The sequence below is a fragment of the Hippoglossus stenolepis genome, chromosome 7 (genome assembly GCF_022539355.2).
Source record: "Hippoglossus stenolepis isolate QCI-W04-F060 chromosome 7, HSTE1.2, whole genome shotgun sequence".
NCBI lineage: Eukaryota > Metazoa > Chordata > Actinopteri > Pleuronectiformes > Pleuronectidae > Hippoglossus > Hippoglossus stenolepis.
Genome location: NC_061489.1, coordinates 18194501 through 18216161, shown reverse-complemented (window position 1 = coordinate 18216161; position 21661 = coordinate 18194501). Strand labels below are relative to the sequence as shown.

Here is a 21661-nt window from a genome sequence, read left to right as displayed (position 1 = left end):
AATGTCATTCATTCTAATACAACCAGCTTATTCAATACAGTAGGACTTTGTCTCAGAAGAAAATAATATTGAACATTTTTACCATTATCTTTACTTTATTGTGAGGTTATGATGTTTTTTTTCAGTCTTCTTTAATCTTTCCCCCCAAAAATGTACAAGAAAACCAAGAACAAAAGGTTCTTTGCTATTCTTGTAGTTCTTGTTATTTTGTTAATGAATGCAATATAGCCAGTTGTTTCTACCACAGCGTTAACCTGAGAAGTCAACTCCTTTCCTTAAAATGGCTGAAAAAATATGTTAATAATAAAAGGAGCCAGCAAGTGTGGTCAGATCAAGCTCCTTTATTTGAAAGGAGACTAAAATAAAAGATATTTTGTTTAAGACATCTTCCCAGTGTAGATTTTTAAATTGTGTCAGCACCTAAAAGAGCACAAAGATAAATGAATGGATTTGAGTACAATGCTACAGACCTCAACAATTTTAGTTAACAAATAGAACATCTCTCAAAAAATCCACATTAATATTCATTAACAACAGTTATAAATAAAACACTAACAAATTAAGAAAAAGAGAGTCATTACTTTAACAGGAGTTACCTCCATCATGGATTCACCGAAACATGGCTTGTGGCATAGTCAACGGAGCCCATATCAGAGGCTACTCTCTCCCTCTGTTCATTGTTTGCACACAGTGATGAAAAGCCGCACAGACTGATAACAGTCCAACTTGAACTGAGGGCTGATCCGAAGGAGCTGTTGTGGACAGGAAAAGGCTCATTGTTCTGCCAGCATCCCTGCAGCTGTACAAGACACAGGGTGTACTGTACGGTGGGCTGGTACTGGCCTACATTGCATTGGGTCCCATCGACAAAAGGGGAGGAGGGAAAACTCATCCAGACCTCGCAGTGGGAGCTGCTTCCTCAATCATTTGGCCGCAATCAAAAAGCCGCAGACACTTGTGCTAGATACTTTTTTGAAATGACTGTGGTCTACTGACACCATTTCAAATGTCTCTAAAAGCTTAAAATTTACACTGACCATTTGTAACTTGGTAACTAGTGGCCATAAGATGAGAGGATTTTCCCCAAACTAGAACAGCTCATAGGTTTCCGTACGAACTACAACTACTCATTTACAAAGGAAATCTGTGAGCATTGTGGGGACTCCCCCTCAGCTGTTGTTTGACACCAGATAAGAAAAAAATGTGGAAGGACACAAAAAGTGGCCAAACGGAAATGTGTTTGCAAGTCACACAGGGCTGACAGCAGTCTGCGGTCATTCAAGTAACTGAGGCATGCTGTTTCTCAAACGTGGGCCTTACTAACGGTTAACAGCTGACATGGAAGTAGCTTAAGAGAAACATTAACTTGGCCAGCTATATTTTAACTGAATTGCAGTCTTAAAGCACTCATTTACTGAGGCTTTGGCTTGAAGAATAACATGTTACTCCTCCTTCGACTTGCACTTTGTCTCTTAGCTACATCCCTCTAGACAAGCTTGATAAGTCCTGGAGAGAATGACATTAGAAGAACATTATTTCATTAGGTTCTTATGGAGAAACCCCCCACACTTTGTTTTAAGACCGGTTAAGAGAGCACATTTCGAGCTGCAGCCTAGTCACACTGTAATCTATAATTAAACAGAATTTAAAGTGGTGTAGCCATAAATGGAGTATGGTTTTTCCAACCAAGTGCACTCTCTGTACTCAGGTTTTGCATGCGTGATTCAGCTTCTAAAGCTGCTTTCAGATATGCACTGAACTCTGCAGTTTCTCCGTATTCTCTGGAGGAGGTGTATGTGTGAACGCAAATGTCTGAGTGCGACGCTCCGCAGTTTCTTCTGACTTTATCCGAATGGACCCCTAGTATAAAGTACATAGAAATCCAGGAGAAGTCGATGTGTGAACACAGTGGGGGATCCCCCGCTGGATTCACCGTGAGCAAATGGGGGGATTTGATGAGGCTTCTAACACGCGGCAGACGCAAAAATGCAGAAAATAAAAAGAAAACAAATATCTTCAAAAGAGTTTATGGTGATAAGAGTTGACACTAGTGCCGGGGTGCTGTAAACATGATCACGTGATCTCTGCAGAGGAGTTAATACATCACTTCCGGCCTCTGTCTGCTGCACCCGGTTGCTCCACCTCTCGCCTGAATAACGTGGAGGATTTGTTGCTGTTGTGCAGAGACCTCCCGCTGCAGTGTGCATTTGTGAAAGGCAGACTGCGGCTAAAGTCCGTAGCCAATTCTCTGTATTTTACCCGGAGGTCGTGTCTGAAAGCGGCTTTAGATGAAGGTGCTTGATGCGGCTGCTTGTTCCCTGTAGCGGGTTGTAACTGCACAACACTACAATTGCATTCATTCCCCCTACTATGCTTGGCAGAGAGCGAAGCAATACCAAGAAAAAGGCATTTACAGTGGACCCTAATGCTGACAAGCTTTAAAAACCTCTATCTCAGCTACTGCCCCCACTGATGACATTATCTTTAATAATGTACCGGGCTACATTGGCCGTAACTGCTTTTCAATTAATTATCCTTACACTGCATATAGGGGCAACAAGACTAATGACAAAAATCAATGTTGCTCTTTCCTTCTTCTGCTAAGAGGGCATGTTTGATTTCAGTTTGTATTTTCTCACCAAGCATTTCCTCCCACTTAACTGTAGCCACATTAAAAGGAGCCATTTTTCTCCCTGTGACTGAGCAACACTGCCTGCTGACTCGCTAGGAGTTTGCCACGGAGATAATTATTGTAGGCTGTTGCTTAACCAGGGTGTTCAGTGAGCATGTGTGGGTGGGGGTGTTTTCGCATGACTTTCAGTGCTTGTTAAATCCTCACATGGACTTTGCTATTCCCCTTCTTTGTGTCAGCAAGTACCCTATCATTTCAGGTGACAATAAAAAAAACTGGAATGACCAAACATCACAGATGCTGCCATCTCCTTATCCTGCCTCCGTGCTCAGACACCGAGAGTGAGCCACAGACAAAGAAAAAAAACATCTCAGCATTCTCTCCACATCTCACTGCGAATGCTGTAAGAAATGCTAGAGCTGGGGCATGGCAGAGAAAATATGTGGTTGAGCCTTTATACATATATGGATGACAAGGATGCATTTTGAATACCACTAGCCTGGCAAGGATACGTGAGTCAGGAAAGGGTGGAGCGATGTGAGGAGAATTCAAAATAAATGAGGCAACCTGAATTATTTAGAGGTACAAACTGAGAATTCAACTTAGGTTTTAATGGAAGTGGAAAATTGCCACAAAAAGCCATCCTTGGTCCCCCTGTATCTAACCAAGATCCACCCACTCTCATGTTAACCACTACAAGAAGCCTGAGAGAGTGTCCATTAGGTGGAGAAGGCGAAGGAGAGGTGCAAAGAGGCTAAAGGTTCATCCTACTGGTTTCCCTCCAGTGTCTCGTGTTTGAGTCACACAGGGCTTTCCGGACTCCCCCACTACATTTCATCACCTCGCTATCCCACAGCCGGCCTTTTTTTCCTTCACACTGCCTCCCTCACAATACTAATATATTTATTACCCTGCTGTGTGTTGCAGATGGGCTTTTTTGGCTGGGTTACCATTCCTGGGCATATAGTGCAGGAGACCAGACAGAGAGAGGAAGGAAGAGGAAGGAAGAGAAAGAAATCCGCGTTAGCAATTCTGTTGGCCAGCAGTTCAAGGGCGAGACTAATGGCGGCAAAACGGAGCACAACTCTGATCAATACACATCTCTCCTAATCAAACTGGCCTGATAAATCAAATGGACCTACATGCCTTGTATGGTGTGTGGCCTTCAGATTCACTCTAACCCTAATGGCTCACCCAAGGGTGACAACTCTGTTTGAGGGCTCTCAGCAGTTGGTTAAAATACCTATGTGTTTCCAACAGGTGCCACTAACTGCAGGGGAGATAATACAACAAAGTCAAAATACAGTGACAATAAAAGTGACTGTGCTTTTGACAATAAGTGCAAATAATGACACATATTAGACTCATTGCTCAAATACTTGCAGGTGAAAGTACTGTAATGGAGAGAGTAAAAAAAACTCTTATTGCTGAAAAAAACATTAGTATACCTTAGGAAGAGTGATACCAAATAAAGGTTACATCCATACTAAAATACATTTTCATTTTAGCTTCCAATCACTAATAATCTGAGTCCTTATTCACACACCTGAAAACGCATATCACCTTGACCTTTACTACTACGTACACTGGGCATGTAAACAGGAAGCATTGTACAAAAAAAAGCATTAAGAGCAAAGGTGTGTGTGTGTGATGGTTTGTGTGCATGTCAACTTTGCCTGTACGCTGGGGAGCACACGCAGGTTTACACAGGTTTGTGTTTTCCTGATTTGTTGCTGCCCTTAGATGACCTGAGAAACAGGTTTACTGATCCCTGGGGTTTCCGAATGCATTTAATGTGCGATCCTTCCAAAACGCTCACACATAACATTTCCTGCCTGGTGGGGGCCTGTTTATTACTTGTGCTTGGGTCACAGTCAAGTAGAGACAGATCTGAGTCTGGCAAACCTCAGTGCATCAGCCTGCAGCAGGATACATACATTGAAGAGCAAAGTGGTGCTGCACCCAGAGCAGAGGTAGAAAACATTTTAGGCTGAATTACCAGAGAGTTACATGAGGAATCCCCATCTCCTTAGAATAAGATAATTCAGATGTCACCAGGACACAGTTTTTATTGTTACGGTCATAAAACTGTCATTGGCACGTGACATCAGCCAACTGTTTAACTGCTTCAAACGAACAACCCTGACACGTTACACTTCAGAGGAAACGAAAATTGCAACCGTCCACAAATATAACTTGACAAATATTTTTTTGAAACTTGTCAGTTAAATTAGTAATTATTATTTTCCAAGGCTGCCAGCAACTAATGATTATTTTCAGCACCAATTCATATGCTAATTACTTCCCAGATTAATCGATCTGTGAATAAATAGTCCAAAAATAAAGTTCAATGAGTTTACCACCACAAAAAAAGGCAGCAAATCCTCACAATGTTTGACATCTTTACCTATAAAAGGGGACTAAAAAAAGATCTAAGATTAAATGATAATGAAAATACTAAATTCATCAAATGACCAATTGTTTTCGAACAATGCTCTATTATCATAAAATCCAAACACAAAGCCACTGTGTCTGTCAGTGACCCTTTACTTCCTTGTTCACACGGACCTGTCGAGCCTCCCTCCTCCAACTGGGCTGTGCAGGGCTGGGTGTACTTGTACTTGTGTACTGAGCAGAAAGGGGTTTTTCATCAGTTCGAAAACAGAATCAAAATATGAAGCTGAATTTCCATGTGTGATTTCCACCAAGCTAGTGAGTAGGAGGGGTCTTATCAGTTACCATGGTGCAAAAAAGAAAACCTCACCAACATGCTGCCTGGGCAGAGGTGTTTTCATGCATTGGTATTTTTCTCCTTGCAGTCAAGGCAGGGCTCCCACAATGAATACAATCCAATTTTCACCAGGCTCCACCTCTCACAGATCACACTGCTGCCTTCAAGGGCTTGAACGAACATCAAAGGCAACTGTGGGATTTTGCATTCCTGTCAGAGCATTACAACCTCTGGAGAATCTCCCGACGGGAGCCCAACCCCACTCGTTCCCACAGCCATCTTTAATGATTTTTTTCCCAAAAGACACACTCAGGATTTAGTGGCACGGTGTACCATAGTGGGAGAGTCAAGCGAAGCACGTGAAGCCTCTTTGTAGCCTTGCATGTAGCCCTCACAGTCTCTAGTGTTTCTCCCTCTCCATGATGCACATGTACCTCCCATGGGCAAGGGGAGGGTGGTGTGAGTCAGGAGGCATGGAGGCAGAGCAAGAGATAACAGCACCGTGTGCATCAATGACAGCTTGGCTGGCTGCTCTGCACAAAAAATTATTTACAGCTCACACCGAGGAGAAATTACAGCAGCAATCCTCTCCACAAGCAGAAAAATCAGCTGACCTGGCAACACTAGAGGGGGGACCGGGAGGAGGGTCAGCTACTGCAATTATTATATTGCTCCTCCTTATTGACTGTCAGTATCTATACTTCTCAGATAGTCTGTGGGGGTTTCAGCCCACGGGCGACAACAGGTTACTGGTGCATAAGAGGATGATAAAGAGGCAGTAAAGCCAGTTTAGCAGCTATGAGTCTGGGCGTGCAGAGAGTTACTCCACTTTCAACTAGCTAACTCATGACTGATTAATGTATGAGGGGCAATAAAAACCAATGGGTGAACTTTAAAGGGGTGAGCATTAAACTGACCAATCGTGAAACATGATGTCAAAGCAGTTTGTGTTGGAAAAAGACCAACTTCTCGTGCTGAACAAATCCATTCGGAATAAAAGGAACAGCATTGGAGTAAGACTGAAAAACTCTTTACTTCATCAGTCAGTCGAACGTGGAAGTTTATGCCAGATCAGAAGTATGTTGAAGGACCGTCACCTGTGTTTTATTGATTGTAATGTGATGGTTAATGTACGTATCCTATGTTTTATCAAGTTAATTGTTGATTTCTTTTTCTGCAAATGGAGCTGACCCCTACTTAGGAATTTCAACCTATTCGTTTTCATTGAAAATTGTTCGGGTGATTGTTTACTTTCATTACTCGATTAATCGCTTTGTCTACTAAATGAAAATGTCCATCACCCAAAGTGGAGACATGAAAAGTCTTGAATTGTCCCGGTTATACTCCAAAACCTTGAGACACTTATATAACACACTGAAAAGCAGCAGGTCTTCAACTTAAAGGAACAAGTTGGACCCCAGAGGAAAAGCAGCCAGCATCTCTGGGGACAGGTAAAGTGGCCATTGAGAGTAGGTGGGTTCACATTGTGGACACCAGACCTGCAACACTACACCCCCTGTGGAAAGTGTGCTTTAATGACTCTGGACTCCAGCTAGCATCTGTCACGACTTCCTGGCTGGTTAAATACACTTACCTCGTTAGCAGGGAGCTAAAGTGACAGAGTCAAACAAGAGCACTGAAGTGAGACAACATCTGTTCCGCGTTGTGTGTCAGGGTGAAGTAACAGTTTGTTGGAATCGTAGCTAGTTTCCCCACCGCTGGTTAAAGCGGCAGCTGCGAGAAGGAAAACGACTGGAAATACCAGCCGAGGGATAAAACAGCGGCGGTAAAAAAATAAATAAATAAGAGGAAAGGGAAATAGAAAAGGTTAGCAAGAGAAGCTGGATGTGACAAGCTAACAGTGGGTTTGTGTTATTGACACATACCAGACGGTTGAGTCTTCTCCGCAGCATCTTCCTCTTCTTCCCCTTTTCTCTTCTTCTATCTCACGGGTGAAACTCCTCTGATTCAACAGACGCTTCCCGGGCTCCGCTTCAAGTCTCCCCCGGGGAATAACTTTACATGTACGCGAGTTTGACCTGCTAGCTCCTCGGCTATCTGCTCTCTACTCTAACGTTAGTTCTAGCTATGCGAGATGCCGCAGCAGCGACGCTACATCGTTCCCATTTCGTTTGGCTCCGGTATCTTCGCACCACTCGCATTTCTCTCGCCGCCGCCGCTGGGTGGGTTTTTTTTTCCTCGTTGCGGTGTGCGGGGCTACCAGTCGCGCCTCCCTCCGCTCGCGGCTGAATCGCTCCGTGACATGCCGCTCGGCGCCCTGTTGCTGCTGCTGCTGCTGCTCGTCCGGATCATTAGTGTCCGGCTCCCGCGCTGACCCCCAAGAAAACCTGCGCAGCGTTCGACAGCAGCAACACACCGACAACTCAACACTTGTGCCTCTCGCTCCCCTCGCCTGTGGGTGAGTGTGTGTGTGCGGGTCCTCCTCACCCTCACCTCCGCCTGTCAGACACTCCTCACTCCACCGCCACACCAGCGGCAGCAGCGGTCCCACGCTCTCGGTCAGGCTCCACCCGGCGAAGGTGCGGCGCTTTGAGCTCACGCTGCATTGTGGGTAATGTGGTCTTTCCCACACTGGTCTCGTCCCAGGGGTTAAAGTTTGTGACCGCACTTTAAAGGGTCTATTGGCAGAGATCGAATATAAAATAACCCTAGTGATGTTTTCACTTATGTGTAATGATCACAACTGTATGAATTGTGGTTTTCTTCACCCTAGAATGGCTCCTTTATATTTAAATACTTTAAAGGTACAGTGTGCTTAGTTTGTCCAGTCGGGGCTACTGTAAAAAAACATGGCAGCCTCCATAAAAATGACCCGCTCCAGATGTAAATATAAAGTATGATATAAAGGGCCCATTCTGGTGTAAAGAAAACAACAATTCATACTATTTAGATGAGACACACTGATGAAAATATTGCTAGGATTATTTTGTATTTGATTTCTGCCAATAGATCCCTTTCACCTAAATCTTACACACTGAACCTTCAAGATGAGGTACAGTTCACCTGCAACATGCAACTTCACCACTAAATTCTACACACTGGACCTTTAAGGAGTATTGATCTTTGAATTTAAGCCTCATATACATTTCTTCTCTGGGTAGAAGATGCAGAAGGAATTTTCTATACTGGAGCGATGGATAATTAGCTTTAGCTGGAAATTTTACAACTTTAACAAGTCAAATTTAAGGTTTCACGTTTTACCACAGCAGAAAGAAAAGTGTTTGAGTTTTGATTGAGAATAACTTTGAATCTCTACTTAATTACCAGCGTTAATGTTCAGATGTAGTGAAAAGGTTGTGATCAAGCTGAAACATTGAAAAATGCAGAAAATAAGGATATAAGGAATAAGGATCAACATGTTCTTAATGATTTAGATGCTAAATAGGATGCAAAAGCAATTTGCTACAATAAAAATGATTAGTCACATTGGTCAGACATCTACACCGAGCTTTTAATCTTTGTTATTTTAGGTCATATATTAATTGGACTTCAGCTACTCTCACTAAGACCTTTGTTAAAAACATAACCACATACATACAATGTGTGAAATCAATGCTCAAGCTACATGCTGTGAGTTACAAGGCATAAAGGTGATACATTGAAATCTGATTATCTTGTTGTTTATTTAAGCTCATTTGTATTTTTGCATGTCACTGCATTAGTCACTCTAGCAGCATATTTGCATGTGGCACCAGGTTTGCATATTTTCCTCCATGACTTCCTTCCTGAAAATCAAAAAAAGTGAAGAGAAGAGGAGTTCTAGTTGTGGTGCAGCAGAAAATGTTCAGATATGATGAGGTCAACAGGATTTCTTGTCTCCTCTATATGTGTGAGATTCATTGCTTTTCTGAACCATCATTGACATCGGATGATCACATGGTCCAGGTTGTTTTTGTTCTATGTTCAGAGGAAACCTTTACTGATAAACCTGAAACTCTAAAAGTTAACCCCTCCATCGGCATAGTGCTGAGTAGACATTGAGTGGATTTTCATTATTGGTTGAACTATCCCTTTAAGTCAAGAGGTCTTAATATCAACAGTTTTAAGGGTCCACCCTGTCAGCAATGTGGTTTCAGTTTGTGTTAAACTTAAAAATTAGGAAGTAACACTTTGTGTCCTAGGTGCAATGCAGTGAAGAACGCACAACATGTACACATAATCCAACCAAAGACACTTTAGAGTTTTTCTACAACTGCATTTACTGTTATCAACACTGGCTAAGAACCTGTTTGAAAGTTTACATTGACTTGACCTCTGTCCAGCCAAGGCCAACCATACTTACAGTCACAATATTATCACCATATACAGTGCATCCGGAAAGTATTCACAGCGCTTCACTTTTTCCACATTTTGTTATGTAACAGCCTTCTTCCAAAATGGATTAAATTCATTTATTTCCTCAAAATTCTACACACAATACCCCATACTGATAACGTGAAAAAGGGTTTTTTTTTATTTTTGCAAATTTATTAAAAATAAAAAACGAAAAAAATCACATGTACATAAGTATTCACAGCCTTTGCCATGACACTCAAAATTGAGCTCAGGTGCATCCTGTATCCACTGATCATCCTTGAGATGTTTCTACAACTTGATTGGAGTCCACTTGTGGTCAATTCAGTTGAATGGACATGATTTGGAAAGGCACACACCTGTCTATATAAGGTCCCACAGTTGACAGTGCATGTCAGAGCACAAACCAAGCCATGAAGTCCAAGGAATTGTCTGTAGACCTCCGAGACAGAATTGTATTGAGGCACAGATCTGGGGAAGGGTACAGAAAAAAATTCTGAAGCATTGAAGGTCCCAATGAGCACATTGGCCGCCATCATCTGTAAATGGAAGAAGTTTGGAACCACCAGGACTCTTCCTAGAGCTGGCCGACCGGCCAAACTGAGCGATCGGGGGAGAAGGGCCTTAGTCAGGGAGGTGACCAAGAACCCAATGGTCACTCTGACAGAGCTCCAGCGTTGCACTGTGAAGAGAGGAGAACCTTCCAGAAGGACAACCATCTCTGCAGCACTCCACCAATCAGGCCTGTATGGTAGAGTGGCCAGACGGAAGCCACTCCTCAGTAAAAGGCACATGAGAGCCCGCCTGGAGTTTGCCAAAAGGCACCTGAAGGACTCTCAGACCATGAGAAACAAAATTCTCTGGTCTGATGAAACAAAGATTGAACTCTTTGGCCTGAATGCCAAGCGTCATGTCTGGAGGAAACCAGGCACCACTCATCACCTGGCCAATACCATCCCTACAGTGAAGCATGGTGGTGGCAGCATCGCTGTGGGGATGTTTTTCAGCGGCAGGAACTGGGAGACTAGTCAGGATCGAGGGAAAGATGAATGCAGCAATGTACAGAGACATCCTTGATGAAAACCTGCTCCAGAGTGCTCTGGACCTCAGACTGGGGCGAAGGTTCATCTTCCAACAGGACAACGACCCTAAGCACACGGCCAAGATAACAAAGGAGTGGCTTCGGGACAACTCTGTGAATGTCCTTGAGTGGCCCAGCCAGAGCCCAGACTTGAACCCGATTGAACATCTCTGGAGAGATCTGAAAATGGCTGTGCACTGATGCTCCCCATCCAACCTGATGGAGCTTGAGAGGTCCTGCAAAGAAGAATGGGAGAAACTGCCCAAAAATAGGTGTGCCAAGCTTGTAGCATCATACTCAAAAAGACCTGAGGCTGTAATTGCTGCCAAAGGTGCTTCAACAAAGTATTGAGCAAAGGCTGTGAATACTTATGTACATGTTATATTTTCGTTCTTTATTTTGAATAAATTAGCAAAAATTTTAATTTGTCATTATGGGGTATTGTATGTAGAATTTTGAGGGAAAAAAATGACTTTAATCCATTTTGGAATAAGGCTGTAACATAACAAAATGTGGAAAAAGTGAAGCGCTGTCAATACTTTCCGGATGCACTGTACACACTGTAGGACCTAAATAGTAATTGTGAATATGTATCACTTTAAATTTGTGTCATCTCTTCATTGTTGGAGCTTCTTCATTTACCATCTGTTGATTAATGTTAAAATCCATGGCTGTTTTAGGGAATTTGCACAAAGCAGTTAAAGATTTCACTCTATCATTGATTTCTAATTCAATCATTATATATATATAATTCTAATTTCATTGATTTATAATGTAAATATCACCATAGACCATTAAATGTAACAAAACTAACTAAGGTCATCAAAGAAAAGTTTTCTTCCACATCTACAGTCTATGGCAGAGGTCACTAACAGGCGGACCGCGGTCCGGGTCCGGACCCGGAAGCCGTCCCGTACGGACCCGGACCTACAGCCAAAACAGAAGGTTATGATTTAAAACCTGACGGGGCGCTTCTATTTGTAATCAGCGCAGCTTTTGTAGTCTTTACGGTAGTGGTTTAGCGGATGAGAAACGCACAGACCAATTGCATGCGAGTTGAGCCATCCCACGTGATACTACTCAGCCAATCAAGTCTGTGCATTCCAGGCGGTAAACATTGTGACTCAGATGAGAGAGTTAGAGGCAAGTTACACATGAGAAGACGGTAGAAAGAAAAAGACAGATAGAGATACAGGTAGAGAAAACAAAGGGAGAGAAACAGAGGAGTGAGCCGGAGAAAGGGAGATAACAGAGAGTGACCGAGAAAGGAGATACAGAGGGAAAGAGAGTGAGCCGGAGAAAGGAGAGATACAGAGGAGTGAGCCGGAGAAGGGAGAGATACAGAGGAGTGAGACGGAGAAAGGGAGAGATACAGAGGAGTGAGATGAGGGAGACGGAAGGAAAACAGGAGTGAGACGGAGAAGGGAGAGATACAGAGGAGTGAGCCGGAGAAAGGGAGAGAAACAGAGGAGTGAGCCGGAGAAAGGGAGAGATACAGAGGATGGAGCCGGAGAAAGGGAGAGAAACAGAGGAGTGAGCCGGAGAAAGGGAGAGAAACAGAGGAGTGAGCCGGAGAAAGGGAGAGATACAGAGGAGTGAGCCGGAGAAAGGAGAGAAACAGAGGAGTGAGACGGAGAAAGTTGAGAAACAGGAGTGAGACGGAGAAAGGAGAGATACAGAGGAGTGAGACGGAGAAAGGAGAGAAACAGAGGAGTGAGACGGAGAAGAGATACAGAGAGTGAGCCGGAGAAAGGGAGAAACAGACGAACAAAGTGGGGGATAAGAGGGAAGAAAGTGATTCTAAAACTGTTCAATTGTTAAGATGTGTTGAGATTTATTATCTGTAAAATTGGTTGAGACTTTTGAGTCAAGATGTGAAACAGAAAAGTGAAATTCAAGCTTTTGCTCCCTTTATTTTTCTGAAGTTAAGCCCTTTATTTGAACATGCACAATTTTCACATTTTATTTATTTTCTCTTATTTTGAAATGCAGCCCTACTTTTATTTAGTTCATGAGAGAACATTATACATATCTGCAATCATACATATATGTTCAGTTCTATGTTACGTGACAATAAATATTGTCAAAAAGGTTTTGAATCGTACTGAATTCATTTGATTTGACAGTCAGGTATTTAGTACATGCAGATGTTGATAGAACTACTAGGCTACTTAAATATATATCACGCTAAATAGTTAGACATTATGATCTTCCGGACCTTTGCTTCAAGACATTTTCTCTAACTGGACCTCTTTAAATTTTAGTTGAATACCCCTGGTCTATGGTCACATCCCTCCATCACGATTAGACTGATAGACAGTTGCAGGTTGGACTCTAACGCCATCTTGCGGCTAAAAGAAGTGTTTAATTTTACAGCATCCACAGGTTAAATGAGTCGGTCAGCTGCAGTGCGGATAGATAGACAGACAGACAGACAGAGAGACAGAGGGATAGACAGAGGGATAGACAAACAGAGAGACAGAGATACGGAGAGACGGATAGATAGACATATAGATAGTTAAAAAGAAGGATAGATAGATAGATAGATAGATTTATAGATAGATAGATAGATAGATAAGATAAGAAGTCCTTTATTAGTCCCGCAATGGGGAAATTTGTAATGTTACAGCAGTACTTGGGTGAAGGAATATGAATATGTACAGTGAATGGATTGCACATAACCATTTATATTGCACAGAATGTTTTTTACAAATGAATATAGTACACTGAATATTGCACAGTTGAGAATGTTAAAGTAACAGTCCATAGTGGTGTTGCATGTAGTTTTACTCTGAGCAGAGCTGGTTGTACTGGTTACTGGTTACTGCTGCAGGAAGATAGATAGATAGACAGACAGACAGACAGACAGACAGACAGACAGACAGACAGACAGAGATATATAGATAGATAGACAGATAGACAGATAGATAGATAGATAATCCTACAAGAAGAACAAAATACATATTGTCACTTGACGCGTTTGAAAGAGTAAAAAATGATTATAGTGATTTATCACCCATTAAAAACAAAGCATGGTTATATTTCTTTAGTCTTCATGTCAGTGTTTCACTTACAGTAGCAACTGGTTGCGGTAGTTCAATGTGCGTCCACATGGTGGCAGCCCAGTGACATCAATAGATGTCACAAACTTGTTGCACCGAGGAAATGCAAATCATAGCAAGGCTGCAGAGCTGACTGCAGTTTATCACGATACACTTTAATGGAGCTAATTATGTAATTCAATCTCATATTTATCTATCTATGCATCTGTTACATTTATTACTGTAAGTGCTGTTTAAAACTGAAGCGTGTGACTCATCTACACATCATCAGAGCAGCCATGCAGACCGGCCCTTTAAAGATTGTGTTGGATAAGAGTTCAGATTTGTAAGTGACTGCAGAGAACACCACACATTCACATCAGGAGAACTTCAGCTAACTGTGTAGATACATGTTCTGGTGTATTTGAGTATGTTCAGATGGAATCAAAGCAATTTCATGACATGTCTTATTTTATTTCAAATTGAAAGTAAAGATCAATAAATAACAGGCTCAACAGAAGATAATTATATTTATTTGTTAGTTAGTGGTGACTTTCTTGCTTTTTCTCCTCATTGTAGGTACTTTTGATGTATCTCAGAAACACTTAACATTTATTCTGTAATATCACGTAAGGTGTTTTTTATACATCGTCAAATGTCAAGTGAGTCTTTATGGCTAAAATAATCTTTTTCAATACATGAATTTTAATCCATTGATACAACTGCTGGTTCTGTGTCTCTGTCCCTGAGTGAAGTTTACAGTAGCTGCTGAATTTGGTGGACATTTCTTCACTGGTTCTGCCCCGTGTGTCTCCTTCGTAGTTCTGAATTCAAACTGACAGCCCCTGTGGAGGAGCTGGGAGACTTCCCCAGCCATCTGTCTTGGAGCAGCCCCCCTTCAACACCCCCTTCCCTCCCTCCACGCATCCCTCATTCCCACACTGGGCCTTTGTCAGCAGTTCCTGTTCCTGGACTAGGCGTGGCGTGTGCAGAGGCTGGGGCGACCGTGGGTGCTTTCAGAGGCACCTGCAGATGGGACAAAGGGCCAAGGGTGCTGGGGCTGAAGACAGATTGATGCTTTGTGCACTGGGGCTGGAGAGAGGGAGAGAGGGAGAGAGAGATAGAGGGAGAGAGTGGGAGAGAGAGGGTGGTGGGGGATAGTTAGCTGAGAAGTTTTCAGGGAGAGGATTTTCGGGGGAACAGGGGTGGGTTGGAGGGTGAAGGGGGGAGGTCTGTCACTCCAGTCTGTGTGAGTCCAAGCTTTGGAGGACCCGGAGAGATTGACAGCTTTTGTGGACTGAACCTCCGCACAATGGTTGTGCTTTAATGGGCAGTAAAGCTAGAGTAGAGCTTTGGGGAAGGTTTGGAAGGGGAGGTGGTGCACGGCGGTGGTTGCGATGGTGGCGGTGCGGGGAGGCTCAGGGATGGGGGGCCAAAGGCTTTACTGCTTTGCTTGGTGGGGACCAATTCATGGGTATTCAGTGCGAGGCTCGTTATTCACTGAATGCATCCAGTGGAGGAATGCAGCAGCATCAATTAGAATGTGTTAGCAGATAGCAATGCAGGGAAGAAAAACCTTTCTCTCCCTTTTGCGAACAGGACAACACAGTCCCACTATAGGAGGTGTCAGAGCCACAATGCCTTTTTTGTGGGTCTCTCTCCATTACATTACCAGTGCAATATGTAAGGTGGGGACTCTTTTGATTTAAATTAAGTGGAAAAAACACTAAATCCTATTTTTATTCAGCAGGGATAATGGTGTTATACTCTATAAAGGTCTTTAACTACTTATCTGTGGCTTAAAATCTTCCCCAGCTCCCTTTTCACTCTACCTCAGTGTCTTACTCTCATTGGGGGCATTATATTTATTCAATGGCGGAGGGTCAAAGACAGACTGTTAAACGGAGTTGCTTGTAGCCTTAACTGCCGCATCACTTCTAATTGTGTATCAGTGGGTCAGTGGTTTGTTGTGTTGTCCCCCCGCAAGAAAGGACGAGCGGATATGAATTTAAACAGTATCTTGTTCCGCATTGTTTGGAGTGGGCTCAGGCCACCACTTCAGACTCAGAGGGCCTTTTAGAAAAAGAGTTTTTTTTCCCCTATAACTTTCAAGACAGTGATATAAAAGAAGAGGAAGCCGAGGGAAACACTTTGATGGTGATCACATGTCGGGGTTGACACACCATTCTATTTTTTGAATGTAGAGAGGCCAGCCACACATGCCCTTCGAACTAATTAGGCTGTGCTTAATTGAAAGCTTTTCAGGTTGAACACAGCAAACGCAGACTGTATTTGAAAACAATGAAAATAGCTCGCGTTCCAATCAGTTGTGTCCCTCAGTTTTTCTTTTTGTTTTCACTAAAACATTCCTTCTAAATATCCAATACTAATTCATCCATTTCCAATTCACCCTACTTGTGATAAATTTAGAAAACAGGATTCAGGGGGAGGGAGCGGGGGATGCGGGGGGGATGCTCTGCACTGACTAACTTGAAAAAACTGTTTTTTTAAGTTTTCCATCCATGCACTCAGCATCCATTTTATCTCCAATTTCCTTGCTTTTAACACAAGATGATACAGATGGCTTGTGTGCTGAAATGGAATTGGGAATTTTTGTTCTCCTTAGGTTTAATGAGAACTAACTGGCAGGAACCTCTTGTAGAAAGGTGTGGATTTCAATATGAGCAATTATGCTTCATTTGAAGCCAAATGAGCAAAATTTGCATCCTCTGAAAAGGCAACCAGGGCTAAACTGTATGAAAAGTGCAGTAAATTGGGGCAAACATCGCAACGTGCAGAAATGCATCTCCGCCGTAATTGTGTAATTGTAGAAGAGCTCTAAATGCACAGCCCAATTAAACTTGCTTCTTCTGCAAGGCAAAGAATTGGCAGGTTATTATGCAGGAAAGTATCAGCACATTTAAATAGCTGCCTCCTTCATGGGTGGGGATGGAGGGTGGGATCATTTGCAGCAAAATGGAATATCTGATCAAATATGGACAGATGTCTTCATACATGTGGAGCGGCTGTGAATTGGATTGGAAGAGGCAAGATGGATGGATGGCCTCCTCTAAGAGATAGAGCTTCCTGCCCTGAGTGCTGAGGGGGCACAAGAGGAAGAGGGTGAGAGAGGGGGAAGGTTAGGCTCTCAGTGGGGGGAGACATTTCCCTGAAACACCAGTTGATGGGTTTCTCCCACAAAGGTTGGAGTGACGCAGTCTGCACTGCTGCAGAACAGCCTGGTCTCTGTCTGGATTAGGCCCTGCAGCACACAAAGGAGAGCTCAAGTAAACGGTTCATGAATGTTGATTAATTGATGCCATTTTTTGCAGTGTGCCATGGAGATTTAGAGGGTAGGGGTGCATGAGGGAGGTTGTGTGTGAGCAGGGAGAACTGCGATCTGACGCTGGAAATGTGTTTTTGTGAGTTTATTTTTCCGTTATGCAAATCTGAAATGGTTGCTATAGATCAGAAAACGTGGCACAAGTTTGATTCATAACTTCGGTGCCGATTCCTCAGTCTCCCTGACTTCAAGGGGCTCAACAGTTTGCCAGTAAAAAGTTCCAAGAGCTCAATCAAGCTGGCACGCTGTGACTGTCTTTGGTCGCGGTGTGCTTTGACTCCCGATGGTGTTGTCAGATGTTCCCAGCTGGCACAGCGAGCAGCTCAGGTGGCAGGGGCAGCGAGAAGGTTCCCACGATGGGGTTTTAGGGGTACAGGTGTCCTGGGAGAATGAGGGTGGCCTGGGGCAAGGAGGGGCGAAGCACTGGCCCGTAGCCCACCTCAATGGAGGGATCCCAGGGGCCAACTCAATAGCCCGGGTTCCACTTGATGGAGAGAGAAAAGAGCGTTTCAGCAGGAAAGATCTGGTTGTGGGAGACCTCTTTCAGGACTAGCTGTTTGTCTGAAGGCTGTCACAGCAGATGAGTACTCAGCAAACAGCGTGAACAAGGATTTGAACCAGAAAACCAACAGAGCCTTGACAATATTGTGATTGGGCCTTGTCTCTTTAGAGGGGGCTGAAAGCCGAATTGAGAGCGGTAACAAGTGCACATTCAGAGCGGGACGGGGATGCCTTTGGGTTGTGTTTTATGGTTTTGACGCTTGCATGTGGTGGATAAAGCAAAATCATGTTAATCTCCCCTTTCTCTCATCCAAAAGCAGAATGGGGGTGAACCTGGGGCACTTTAATGGTCCGACCAGACTCGTACAAAGTCATTGTTCGGACTTGTAAAGTCAGATGTGAATGAGACCTCTGTGTTTCTTGGCCCAAAGCAGAAGACAAGTTGAAGCATTCTTTAAAATGTAAATAAAAGCACTGCAACAAACAGTTGCATTGAGTTTATTTATGTCACTTCCACCTTTTCTTCAATGCACTGCCTGTTATCAAAGGAGCCTAATAATGAGCCTTGTAGATGATGCTAGCGATTATTCAGTTCAGCAGTTCAGCCTCTTTCAGTGTTCCTGCTGCAGCTATAATGTAAGAACACAAAGTACTTTGATCTTTAGTTTAGACTGTAACAGTTCCTACGTACTTGTATCTTTTTCCACATAGGAGACACCCGTGCGTGCACATATCGTCACATGACATCGATTCAGTCCGACCTGCTTGCTTACATATTGCACGCATGAAATCATGTATTACTCACATGCCTACTTTTGCCTTTTGACTCACACACATGCAACTTTGCTTTGTCACCTGGTTACTGCCCAGAAACAGGATTAGAAGACAAGCCACAGCTCATTCCTGTGACGAACAGGAGAGGAGCGGGGAGCGTCACTAATACCACACAATGCACGCACTGTAAATATGCTGCTGACAAACACAGTTTCACATTTTGTGTTCATATAATTTACAACAACAAAGAGACAGTTAGGAATTATGGTGCGTTTTTTGTTTATCGGATTCTGCTTTGTGAGTTTAATATCTGTCTGAACAGCCACCGACAACATGCAGAATGTGAATCAGAATCAGGGAAATCAGATTACACATAAAACAAACCGATTATATGCTTCAGATTTGTTTCCTCACTGACTTTGTATACATTTATCGACCTATTTATCCATTTGATGGCGAGTGAGCGGGGCACACAAAGAGCAATGTTGTCTTTTGGAGGAGTTGGGCGAACTTTGAAGGTTTCTGAAGAGAGAGGCTTGTGATGGAATGGGCCGGGAAGGACTGTGACTTCTCCATTGAGAGTGGAGGGGCACGCTGGATTAGCTTGATTTGCCTGTGAATGGGCGCCGTCCATTATTCTTGTTAGGGAGCTGTCACATCGAATTGAGAAAGTGAAAACCTCCTTTTATCAACCTTTTCCAAGTGAAACTGAACGGGCAATCAATAACTGAATTCAGGCCCAGGGGAAAGTCAAGCAGAATGATATGGGGCTGTTATAAAGGGGGTATTTGTCAAATCGCTAATGGGAAAAAGCAGATAACTGATCATTTTGGCTCCAAATTCTTGTCAAGTTGGACAGAAAACTGAAAATAAAGAAATGAAGTCATGGCGGCACAAATAAAATTACACTCCAGGGACTGGTTAGTACTAGTTAGTAATAAAATGGTAATTATAATCACATAAGAATACAAGACAACTACTACGACTAATAATACTAAGCATTATTTATCATGATAATAATTTTAAGAAGATTCATGTTTGTGGGAACAAAGTGCTATAGGATATTAGCTACAATAGATTAATACGTTAATGTGATTTGATAATTTTTTTTAAAACTGAACCTAAATTGAAAAATAAAAAACACAGCAAATCATAAAAGCATTTTTTCCCATCTTCCCACATTTCAACTAGAAGTGAAAAGAGTTTTTTTTTTTGTTCTAAGGCATGATTGTATATAAGTGTAAACATGATGAAGTTGTGACCACAAACTGCATTTTTGTATTCAAGAATATGTTTATCATATTGTGTTAATCCTATTTTGCACTGAGTTCAATACATCCCAACCACTACTATTACAAAACCAAACCGGGAGTGGCTCACTTTTTATTATACGAATGACACCATATTGTTTTGGAGTTTCATTATATTGACCTTATTGTGCCATTGTGCTTGTTCTGACACCATGATAATGCCTGAATACAGAGGGAATTATGCTCTGTATAAATAGATCCCATAGTCAAGGATCGCTTCAATTACCCCTCTACACATTGACAACATGAACAGAATAAAAACTAAAGCCGTAGTCCAAGCTGGTCTCAAGGCGCTCTTCAAACATTGTTTTGGCCATTGTTAGAGGGGCAGAGGAACATCATCAGCATCAATAGCAATAGAGAAAAGCAATACATTCATGTGATACATGGACCTCTTAAATACAAAGCTTAACTCAGAAAAACAGCTTGAGTAAAAAGGTTAATAAAGTAAAACTACATTAAAAGCCACATTTTTACTTATAAGGCTGCTGGTGTTGTGTCTTAAATATCTATTTCTTATATTTTAACTACGGCTGCTTATTTTGTTCTGAATATGTTTTTTTCCACCTAATTTCTATCATATTAAAGTTGCACAAATTATAGAGCCAGCAGCCTCCTGCACATCCAAACCATTAATCAACAAATTTTCTCATATTGCTGTTTCCAATTTTCTACGCTGGATGGAGAAAATGAATCGGATCATTTGGCCTCATCAATCAATTTGGTAATTGATGTCTTCATCATTATACAGTTAATTGAGCACCTTGATTGTTGCCTGTCATTGTTCAAAGTGCTCAGATACATCGACCGTGCAGCAACCAGCCCGCAGCAGTTTTTTTGGGGGGGGGGATTAAAACAAAAGGCATGAATATTGTTGCCATAAACTTTTATTATAAAAATATCACATTTCTAAATATTTAGGAAAGATTGTAAAGCAAAATGATTTTTTTTTTATATGTGTATGACATATTGGTGCTGTTTTGAAAAGGTAAGTAAAAAATAATGGTTTAATGATTCTGAGGGCTCTATGTGAGGTTTTTATCAGTGTAATTGTCATCCATCCATCTTCTGTGCACAGTGAGTTGATAACAGCGTATGAAAAATGACTCCTGGCTATAATGAGTGTCTCACCTCTGAGTGGTAACCTGGTTCACATCCCACCGTGGAACAGCAATTTCCCATTAATTCCACTCCACTGTCTTTTCCACACCTCATATACCCTCTTATCTTCACATTTTCACAAATCCCTCTTTTTTCAGTGCAACCAGTCCCGGCATTAGTTAAACACTCGAGGCCCCTGGGGGCCATGGGGCTGAGGCTGCAGAGGCCACCGGGCTCTATAGCATAGACGGACTCTGATCTCCTCTAACAGGGGGATAGGTGTAGGATAGCAGTCAGGGCTCGGGGGACTGTTGGGAGGGAAGAGTCCTTAATTGAGTTACAGAATACTTTAATTACGACTGTGTCCCGCATTCCCGCTCTTAGCGCTTCACACGCACAATATGAGCCACCGAGGGGAAAGCAACACCCAGTTCCAGCCCCAGAGTGCAGCTGCGAGGCAATTATCATCAAGCACCCGTGCATCTGTGTACAAACAATTCCACAGCTGCTGGCATTGACACTGTATATGCAGAGAGGATCAGAGAAAGCCCAGGTTGACCCGAGGGCTTCGGTGTCGCCTCCGAGACCATGACCTGTTCGTCGGGGAGGTATTTGTGACACCTTTGAACACTGGACCCGTTTTCCATTTCAAATGGGCTGTCACATGCTGTTTGCTGCACTACGTGCGCTTTGTCGATACAGAGCGTTGGAAAAAATGTTTGTATCAGTATGCAAAATGGGAGAATCATTAGCAGCGTGCTATAGCATGTGTCTAAGGTGTATATTCACACTTTTCCTAAATATTCTATCCACTCAAGGATAATTTGAGTGAA

General features: G+C 42.7%; 1 protein-coding gene across 9 annotated transcripts in view; it reads right to left on the bottom strand.

Annotated features, from left to right (window-relative positions):
* atp11c (ATPase phospholipid transporting 11C) overlaps window positions 1-7927 on the bottom strand; it is a 39121-nt gene extending 31194 nt beyond the window's left edge. For 6 of the 9 annotated variants that reach the window (XM_035161434.2, XM_035161428.2, XM_035161429.2 and 3 more), the window contains exon 1: window positions 7250-7927. In XM_035161434.2, coding sequence (XP_035017325.1) covers window positions 7250-7276 — 27 coding nt within the window. In that variant the 5' untranslated portion in view covers window positions 7277-7927. Of the gene's footprint in view, window positions 1-581; window positions 848-7249 lie in introns of those variants that run through there. The other 3 variants (XM_035161437.2, XM_035161438.2, XM_035161432.2) reach the window with 2 other exon arrangements.
* Between the last annotated feature and the right edge of the window lie 13734 nt (window positions 7928-21661).